This window comes from Micropterus dolomieu, linkage group LG22, assembly GCF_021292245.1.
Source record: "Micropterus dolomieu isolate WLL.071019.BEF.003 ecotype Adirondacks linkage group LG22, ASM2129224v1, whole genome shotgun sequence".
Lineage (NCBI taxonomy): Eukaryota > Metazoa > Chordata > Actinopteri > Centrarchiformes > Centrarchidae > Micropterus > Micropterus dolomieu.
Window position 1 is genome coordinate 2,764,760 of NC_060171.1, and position 10,007 is coordinate 2,774,766.

At 49.4% G+C, this 10,007-nt stretch overlaps 2 protein-coding genes and 1 non-coding gene across 3 annotated transcripts in view; all 3 read left to right on the forward strand.

Moving 5' to 3' along the window:
* The window catches only part of LOC123962231 (L-fucose kinase), a 15,223-nt gene extending 11,570 nt beyond the window's left edge, over positions 1-3,653 (forward strand). Inside the window, exons 15-23 of the mRNA XM_046038262.1 lie at positions 525-759; positions 834-1,000; positions 1,099-1,326; positions 1,409-1,552; positions 1,652-1,771; positions 1,857-2,044; positions 2,380-2,479; positions 2,771-2,994; positions 3,075-3,653. Coding sequence (XP_045894218.1) covers positions 525-759; positions 834-1,000; positions 1,099-1,326; positions 1,409-1,552; positions 1,652-1,771; positions 1,857-2,044; positions 2,380-2,479; positions 2,771-2,994; positions 3,075-3,146 — 1,478 coding nt within the window. The 3' untranslated portion in view covers positions 3,147-3,653. The remainder of the gene's footprint in view (positions 1-524; positions 760-833; positions 1,001-1,098; positions 1,327-1,408; positions 1,553-1,651; positions 1,772-1,856; positions 2,045-2,379; positions 2,480-2,770; positions 2,995-3,074) is intronic.
* Positions 3,654-4,815: 1,162 nt separating this feature from the next.
* sall1b (spalt-like transcription factor 1b) overlaps positions 4,816-10,007 on the forward strand; it is a 7,529-nt gene continuing 2,337 nt past the window's right edge. The window contains exons 1-2 of the mRNA XM_046036993.1: positions 4,816-4,870; positions 5,453-8,661. Coding sequence (XP_045892949.1) covers positions 4,816-4,870; positions 5,453-8,661 — 3,264 coding nt within the window. The remainder of the gene's footprint in view (positions 4,871-5,452; positions 8,662-10,007) is intronic.
* Positions 9,778-9,849, forward strand: trnae-uuc. The gene has a single exon. It is a non-coding gene; the product is annotated as a tRNA-Glu (tRNA).

Sequence of the window (10,007 nt, forward strand, 5' to 3'; positions counted from 1 at the left end):
CCTGTCACCTCCTTCCGTCGCCTCCCATCTCAGGCCGGAGGAGTTGTGGGTCCGAGGACAACAGCGCTCCCTCCTTGAGGCTCGTCTCTTCCCGGTCCTCCACCCCAGAGGCGGAGCTGTGAGTCTGGAGGGAGGTGTCGGCTGGCTGTTGGGGGGCGGCGGCTGCCTGCGGAGGTGGAGGGAAGCGTGGAGGCTCTCTCTGAAGGAGGTGATGTCCCTCACCCACCAGGAGGCGGAGCTGCAGTGGAGGGAGGAGCTACTGTTCCTGGCAGGGAGGAGGAGAGTGGCTGACTCCCTGAGGAGGCGCTCAGACGTCTGCATGCTGCCCAGCTTCAGGGCCGCCGTGCTGGGGGGCCGGCAGGAGGCGCTGCTGGAGGCGCTGGACGGCAGTGAGTCACAGCCAACAAGACAAACGAGCCTCTCGGCGAGGCGTTCAGACGCTGACTCACTGATTCGCTTTCAGGACTCCATCGACTTGCTGTCGTGTGTCTTTATGTAACTTCCTGTTTCTTCTCTCTCTTCAGTCGCAGCAGGAAGCGGGCAGCAGGGGGCGGAGTCAGGCGCAGAGCTGGGCGTGGCCGCTCGCTGTCTCTCCTGCATTGCAGACGTGTTGGTGTGCATGGCGGGGGGGAGGGGTGGGCTGAGGAGCGGACCGGCCGCTAACGAGGCCTGGAGCTCCGCCTACTTGCTGTTAGAGGAGGGTGACCTGAGGGGCGGAGTCTGTGCCCTGGCCACACAGAGGGAGCGCTGGCTCAGCAGGTGAGCGCCGCCCTCCAGGTTCTTCTTCACCATCTCTGTTAGTGGATGATGTTTCCTGTGACCGCCCCCTACAGGCCGGACCTGCTGGTTCGGGCGGCTCGGCACTATGAGGGCGCCGGCCAGGTGCTTCTACGACAAGCTGTGATGTCATCGCAGAGGTTCATCTCCATTGGCCAGGGCGAGGTCCCGCCCCTTGACGAGTGGCAGGAAGTGGAGTGTCCGGCCAGACTGGACTTGGCAGGTACGTTTGGCATCGGTGAGCGCTGCCCGTTAACCTTTGACCCCTTGAACCTGATTACCAGTTGACCTTCTGAATTGTGTGGCGTCTTTGTGCTTCAGGCGGGTGGAGCGACACTCCGCCCATCGCCTTCGAGCACGGCGGCTCTGTGACCAATGTCGCGGTGAAGGTCGACGGGAAGCGTCCCATGGGTGCCAGGGCCCGTCGCATCAGAGAGCCTCGCCTCCTGCTGGTCAGCCACACCGGAGGGCGGGACAGCACGGTTTCCACGGAGACAGTGTGCGACAGCCTGGATGATCTGAGGGACCACCGCCAGCCTCACGCGCCTGGTGGGAGATCAGCTGGTTATTAGAGCGCCACAAACTTAAGCTTGGTGTCGTGTTGATGTTCGCGTGTGTGTGTGTGTTACAGGAGCCCTGCTGAAGGCAGTGTGTGTGTGCAGCGGCCTGGTGGCGCTCTCCTCCCAGCATCCTCTGGGGGATCAGCTGATGCAGCGGTGGGGAGGAGGGGTGGAGATCCACAGCTGGTCGCTGCTGCCCACCGGGTCTGGACTGGGTGAGATACTCAAAACATCATCAACAACAAACCTGATAACATTTTCTTAACGTTCAGGATTCTCAGCAGTTAAATGAATGATCAGGTCTTGTCCTGCAGGTACCAGCAGTATCCTGGCGGGGGCGCTGTTGGCTGCGGTCTACAGGTGTACCGGTCGAACCTACAACACGGACTCGCTTATCCACGCCGTCCTCTACCTGGAACAGATCCTCACCACAGGTGGGTCTCTGGTTGAGAGCTGCTGTCATGAGGACGGGATCAGGTCTCTCTGACTGAGCTGCTTCTTCTTCTTCTCCTCCTCCAGGTGGAGGCTGGCAGGATCAGGTGGGAGGTCTGGTAGGCGGAGTCAAGGTGGGTCGCTCCAGAGCGTCTCTGCCCCTGCTGGTGGAGGTGGAACGCCTCAGTCCTCCAGAGGACTTCCTGGTTTCTCTGGAGCGGCACCTCCTGCTGGTGTACACCGGGAAAACTCGGCTGGCTCGCAACCTGCTGCAGGTCCGCCCCCCTTCAGTTCCTGGTCTCACAGCTGTCTGTTATTTTACTGTTGATCAGAATAAAACTCCTCACGTGAGCATCAGAACCAAACCAGCTTTCAGCTGTACAGAAAAGAGCCAGATTGTCTGGACACGGCCCGGACGTGTAGAGAGGACTGGGTACAGCGTTGGAGGCGGGGCTTATATAGATCAGAAAAAAGAGCATGTGATCAAACATGAGGTTTCTGCTTCACACGTGGTCCATCTTTATGTCCAGTTTATCCTCCTCTCTGCTTATTGACTCCAGAATCACTGTGACAGTTAGTCTGAAGACGGTGTTGGTGGTTCTGTGTGCAGGATGTGGTCCGGAGCTGGTACAGCCGTCTGCCCTCGATGGTCCAGAACGCCCAGCAGCTGGTGTCCAACTCAGAGGACTGTGCTGCAGCCTGTTCAGACGGTGAGGCCGCCCACCACAGCACGCTACACACAGATACACAGCTAGAGGAAGTAATCAGACCCTTTACTGCAGTAAAAGTACCACACTGAACAAATCTGCCTGATCATGTGATCATGTGCATGTAGGAGCCCACGTTTTAAATTCTGTAAAGATGTGAAAACCCTCCAGTGTGCAGCAGGTGTTAGTCCTGTCCTACACTTCCCAGAATGCCCTTAGCATAGACCCCAGACCGTGATCACCACCATGCAGCTTTGAACGGACGATGGTGGACAGATAACGTGTCGTCTCCAGGTTCTCTGAGCAGACTGGGTCTGTGTTTGGACCGCTCCTGGCAGCAGAAGAAGCTGATGGCCCCTGGATGTGAACCGGCCTCGGTACGGGCCATGATGGAGGCCCTGAGGCCGCTGGTATTGGGTCAGAGCCTGGCCGGGGCCGGAGGGGGGGGCTTCCTCTACCTGCTGACCCGGGAGCCCCGACAGAAGGAGGCGGTGCTGCAGGTCCTCAACAACACGCCGGTAAGCAGCAATCAGACATGTTAGCAACCCACAGGGAGATCTGGCGTCCACGTGCTAACATGCTGTTTGTTTTGTTTCAGGGTCTGGGAGACTTCAGTGTTCACTCAGTGGAGCTGGACATGGACGGGATCACAGTCCTACCACCGTACTGAGGACACACACACGCAAACTCACACACGTTTGTCTTACTGTCCTACTGTCATACGGTAAAACAAAAAAACACACAGATGATTGATCTGCAAGGAGGATGAAGACCTTTAAATTCGTTCAGCTTTTCCTCACAGCTCTTACAGGTAAATGTTCAGACCTGAACCTGGTCCTGATGGATCTTTAGTGGACCCCCCCCCCCCCACCCGTGTCAAACGGCTCGTCTGAACACTGATCTTTGTGATGTCATCAGTGTGGGATGGAACCAAATGAAAACAGCCTGTGAAGATCTGCTGATCAATAACAAACAAATTCAAACTGTGCTGTTTTTGGAAATGTGCCGATCTGAATGTGAAGGAGTTTGTTTGTGGTTTTTTTATGAATTTATTTTTGATAATCGAAGCTGATACTGATACTGCTACTGATCTGAGTTGTGGGTGTAATAAAGACCCGGGACATGTTCGGCTGTGGAGTGTATAAATAAAAACTAATAAATAAAATGTATTATCTTATGTGTTTACTGTGTCCTACATCAATACAAACATTTGTTAAAAGAATAATAATCGAGCTGAACGCGCTTTGATACACATTCAGGTGTCCAACAAGATGTAATGGAGTCAAACGTCAATTCTTTCCTCTTCCTCGTCACTCTGGGCGTCTGCAGGTGATTGATGTCTCAGGTCGTGTATCACAGACAGGAAGTGGAGTCTGTGTTGATGTGATTTGTTGTTTTGGCCCCTGCTGTGTGTCGGTAAGGGCCCCGGGGCTCTGAGCTGCTGGGAAGTCTTCCAATATAATGACACCTGCATGACCTCACACTCACCTGAGGCAGGCAGACTGTGAGTCAGAGCGGATCGGCCGGGTCGCATGACTTCAGGGACGAGCAGCTGAGTGAACTCCTCACCTGAAAGGTAAAAGCTTTTTCCCAGCAGCCCCGCAGTGGAGAGTTAAAGATCATTAACTTCAGGTGTTCAATAAAGGTTATTGACCTGGGAGTGTTGGCGAGGCGTCCATCTGAGCTGCACGTCTGTTAATGAACAGCAGGAGACTGTCGGAGAAGAGGATGACATGTTTAAGTTTCCGTGTTTTATCCTTCACAGTTGAATCCTTGCTCTCGTGCAGGGTGACGTTAGGTCAAAGCGTTGATCTTGATATTTCTCTCCAGGCTCTGAACAGCTTGTGTTACATTTTTTATTTGAAAACAGAGACCTGAGCCTCTTTCAGGCTGTGACCTTTGCACACGTTAAAATATACAGCAGACACACAGGTGAAAATATAACAATGACTTTAAACATACAAAACCAAAACGAACACTTGCACACACCATCACAGTGCTTTCCAAACATTTGTGTTTGTATTTATGCCTCCAGTGGAAATCAGGGATGATATGTAGAGAGGTAGTTTTAACATAAGCTTCATGAATAAATAAAATAGCATGTTGCTCAGAGCGGTCCATCCCACACGCTAATGTAAGATCCAATGATCCAAATGTTCTGTCACCAGTGATGAGCTGAGTGCTACATTGAATCGCACCCAGTGGTTTTAATGTGGTAGCTGAAGCATGCACATAGATAATAATATGCTGTACTGTGTTTTCTGTGGTCTCCCCCTCCTCCCTCTGTTTTCTCTCTCTCCCTCTGTCTCTTTTCATGCAGCTGTGTCAGAGTTGGAAACATGTCGCGGAGGAAACAACCCAAACCACAGCAGGTCCAGGATTTATCTTTCAACGGTGAGTTATTTTAATCCAGAGACTCTTAATCTTTGTTTCTGTTCAAGTGATTCTTAGAAAAAGGACACGTTTATTAACAGAAGTTTTATCTTTACAATATTCCCATCATACAGGAGTGTGATAATAATAATCACAGTTTACAGGCGTACTATAACACCCGACTGAGCAGAGCGTTTGTCTTGCTGTTTTTCTCTTGTATCTCTGACCTGTTTCATTAAGAGGAAACTCTGTTCAGTTGAGCTTGAATTAATCCTGCAATGTTTAGATTTGAGTTCTTATGTGTATGTATGCAGGCTAGCTCTATAAGTATTTAGATTAATTCTTAATTAAACCTTTTGGTAATTTGAGTTCACTCAGGTGAGAAATGAGTTCTGATATTTCAGGGCTTTCAGATTAATTATTTGCTGCAAGTCAGCTCATTTACTTTAAACTTTAAAAAGACAAGAGTTTATTTCTGAAAAACTGAATAGATGGTGTCACTCATCCTTTTATTCCTTAATCTAGTTGTATGATACAGAGGCTTTTCTGAAGTGCAGTGGCATGATCACAGTAATAATCTCCCCCTTCCTTTATCTGTTTCAGACGAGACGTGTCTCAGCTCGGCATCTGCTCCTGCGGTGCGTGGCAGTGCTCGTGTCTGCAGCCGATGCTGCGCTGAGTTTAACGTGCTATCAGACCTGGAACAACACCAGAGGGATTGCTCTCCAAGTCCTCTGGTTCTGATTCTGAATGAGGATGACGAGCTGCTGTCCAGCAGCAAAATCTTCCCTGCAGCCTCACCAGCAGCCAGCCCAGCAGGGGGGCCGGGTGAAACACTCAGTAACTCTGAGATGGAAAACAGCAACACCCCATCGCAGGACAGGTCCAGCAAAGGAGCAGGGCTCAGAGAAAGCCAAGGAAGCACCAGCAGTAAGCAGAGCATCAGTACTGAATGTGACACTGTCCTCCCACAATCCTTACCTTATCCTGGCTGCCCAGCTGCCCAAGAAGGACACTCGTGGATGAAGATCATTATTAAAAACCTTGAGAGCACCAAAGTGGCCATGGCTCAGTATTCCCAGCTGGCGCACTCAGACGACTGTCGCAGAAAGACCGCCATCTGGTCTGTGTTGCAACAGCTCTTCACCCTGCAAATACAGCAAATCCACCAGCTGCAGCTCATTGATCAGATCCATCACCAGGTTCTATTGTTTGCTTCTCATCCAGCCGGGATACCAGAGACCCTGGGGATCTGCACCAAGGACTTCTCGTCTTCAGAATCCACCAATCAGCTCAAGGCTCTCAGCACTCATCTGTCTCAGCAGCTTGCTGCAGCTGCCGGGATAGCCAGATGCTTATCAGCTCAGTCTGCTAACATAAGTGACTTCAAGCATTTTACGGCCACAGAGCAGCTAAATCAAAGTCAACCTGACAGCAGAAATGGGCTGTCAAGCTCAGAGGCCTCACAAACGTTTAGTAAGCTCATGACAACAGCAGTTGGTGGACATGTTTCCAAAAAACAACACATGGAATGTGGTTCTTCTAACTCCCAACTGAATTTCTTGACCAAAACCAAGATGTCCTCTTTGATTTTTAACAATAACGGCTTCATCGGTCAGACTTCTGAAAACTCCCACGTACTTCGACCTTCATCTCACAGCGAGCACACAGCGTCAAATTCCATACCAAACATCACTGCGATTGTGGAGGATCTGGATGCCCTGGCAGCCTTGGCCCAACAGAGGAAATGCAAGAATCTGAAGCCTTATGCTCCCACGGCGTCTTCAGAAGAGTCTCTCTTCAAACGCAGATGCAGATTTTGCAGCAAAGTGTTTGGGAGTGACAGCGCTTTGCAAATTCATCTGCGATCACACACCGGTGAACGGCCCTACAAGTGCAACGTCTGTGGAAACAGGTTCTCCACCCAGGGGAACTTAAAGGTTCATTTTCAGAGGCACAAAGAGAGATACCCACACGCCCAAATGAACCCTTATCTGTGCCTGGACAATGCAGAGATTCCTTTTCGGATGTCCTTGTCACCAGAGAAAGCAGCAGCAAGATGGCTAGATAGGTCACCATCTTCATCTTCAATGACCTCTGGTTCCCTGGAACAGTTTGACTCAACCAGCCTGTCATCTCTCATCAAGAAAGAGGACGGCCTTATGTTAGCACACAATCCCCTTGCTCACCGTGATCCTTCCTTTGATTCAGCAGCAAACATGACCTTTAGATTTAAAGAAAACCCTAAAAAGGACTCGGACTCAGTGGAGACCAGGCAACAAAGAACGAGTCTTAAAAATGAAGATGTAATACCATCTTTTAACTTTGTCTCAATGACCACAAAGTCAGAGGAATCCGCTGATGTTATACCCCATCCCAATTCTACCTCATTTTCAGGATTCTTCTCATTACAGTGCTCTGACAACCCCACACTCCGGCTGCCATCAGACACCAATAGAGTGTCAGACCCAAACGAGTGTGTCATCTGCCACCGCATACTCAGTTGTCAGAGTGCCCTGAGGATGCATTATCGGACACATACAGGGGAGCGCCCATACCCGTGTAAACTGTGTGGCCGAGCTTTCACTACCAAAGGAAACCTGAAGACACACCAAACTGTTCACCGGGCCACAGTCCCGTTGAGGGTCCAGCACTCGTGCCCCATCTGCCAAAGGAAGTTCATGAATGTTGGCGTCTTGCAGCAACATGTAAGGTGCGTACACCACATGCACATGGAAGGTCACTTACCCAATGCAGACTGTACGAATCAGAAATACTCAGTGGATTGTAATGAAGGATTTGGCGACAACACAACATTGAATCATAGGAAGAACTTTTTGAATGACAACAATGGAAGCATTTGTGTCAACCAACTGTCTAGATTCAAATCCCTATCCATCCATTTGTCCCCTTGTCCGTTTGGTAAACATCTAATTGACGCTAACAAGATGACAAGTTACAACGGGCCATTTGGGGAGCTGCAGCATAAATGGATCAAAACGGAGCGGCCAGATGGATCAAACGAGGAATGTCGTCAAACAAACATCCAATCTGCTGGACAGTGGACTAACACATTCCCCATGCCTGACAGTTCAGCTCTCAATCAGTCTCTGTCCGCTAGTGGCCAAGATTCAATGTACAATAAAACTGTGAGGCTGGACGAACCATTACAGGCGAGGCTCAACGCAACCACATTAACGCTCTGTGCATCTGCTACATCACCCACTGAGCTACCAGTATTTAACCATGCCGAGGATTCTCTGAGCCTGATTCCCAATCTCAGAGAAAAGGCGGTTATAAAGATCACTTACTGTGATATATGCGGGAAGAATTTTGCCTGTCAAAGTGCCTTGGATATCCACTACAGAAGCCATACCAAGGAGAGACCATTTATCTGCACAACATGCAAGAGGGGCTTTTCCACTAAGGGGAATCTCAAGCAGCACATGCTTACACATCAAATGAGGGACTTCCCGCTACATCTCTTTGAACCCTCCTATCCTAACGAAGCACCCAACCATGATGGCTCCCTGTTGTCCAGTGTAAACTCAGAGATGACCGCTTTACTGAACTCCTCTTTTAGGGGTGGCAAGGATCTTTATGGTCCTTCAGAGATCCTCTCCGTTTCTGAGCTGCCTGAAGGTGCTGCAGCACCACCTCGCCGGACGCCCAAATACCACCACTGCAAGACTTGTGGGAAGAGCTTCTCCTCCTCCAGTGCTCTGCAGATCCACGAGAGGACTCACACCGGGGAAAGGCCCTTTGCCTGCGCTGTCTGCGGACGGGCTTTCACTACCAAAGGAAACCTAAAGGTTGGTTTCACCTGTATATTTTTAGACCTTTTCCACCACAGGAATATAATCACCTATAACTTAACACAGGTTCTGCTTTTGTTTCAGCAAATTTCAGCACAAGGTGCTATTAAATCCAAAGTCCCTCTACTCTCAGGGAAAACACAGCAATTAATGATGTTTATTAATATAGAGGCTGTACACGGCGTATAAAAATTATGACATCACGGTATCCAAAGCGGTGTTATGGGTTAAGTTCCCGTAAAATAAGTCTTTGGCTTCCATGAATATCTAAAAGCCTTCTTTAGAGGGATTACCAGTAATATTTAGTAGCTGCTCTCAGAAACCACAACAAATAAACAATGCACCCCCCCTCGAAATTCTAAATATTTGACTTTAATTTAAAGATTTCAAGCTAACCCCTGTAAGGTCCAATATTCCAGAGGTTTCATACCAATACAATGTAGTGCATCTGCTTCACACATTAAGGAAATCTTTTAGCTCTGGGATGTTCCACTCCTTTTATGGAAATCATGACTTTGTAGAGAGATCGGTCCAAGTCACTGCACTTGTAAGTTATATACATTGAACCCTAACCATGGAAAGGTGAAGTCCAACATGATAGCTTAATCTATTCTGGAGTCTCTGGCTATCCGATTCCTCAAATGTCAACGCTGTCAGAATGATTTGCAGTTGGTCAGTGGCACAAATCTGAGTGTCAGAGTTCACAAATGTTGAATCTGGTGCCTGGTATATTTTTTGGTATGACCTCCGTCGAGGTTCCCAGCGAGCTGAGGTAATACCAAAAGTTGAGATTAAAACACTGCAGACTGCTGATTGGTCAGAGAGAATCGACAACAAATCCGTTTGGAAGTAACCTAGCTAGCAGCTGGTGTGCAGCTAGCCTTGCGGTGTTCACAGCTGAGCTGCTGCTAACGTTAGCTCAGTTTGTTTTTACTTTAGTTCGCAAACGACTCCACTGATAAAAGCAGATCTTGATTTGAAATTTTCCTCAGCATTTCTTTATGACTAGTTTAATTTAATTCGGCCCATTTGGGCGTTGTGCATGACAGAATCTTTAACGCCCGTCCTGTTCCACTTAGTAGACTGTAAATGACTGGACTGTGGTCGTGTGAGTCCCATATGGTCTAGCGGTTAGGATTCCTGGTTTTCACCCAGGCGGCCCGGGTTCAACTCCCGGTATGGGAATGGACATTTAGCCAGCATGGATTAGTAGAGAGATCAGTGTGCTCCTCAAGAAAAGATGTGTGTGTGCTGCGTTCTCAGCGTTGGTGTTTGAAATAACAGACACCTGAATGTTTCTGTCTGAGTCCACTTCATCTCAAACAACCATGGCCGACCAGTTC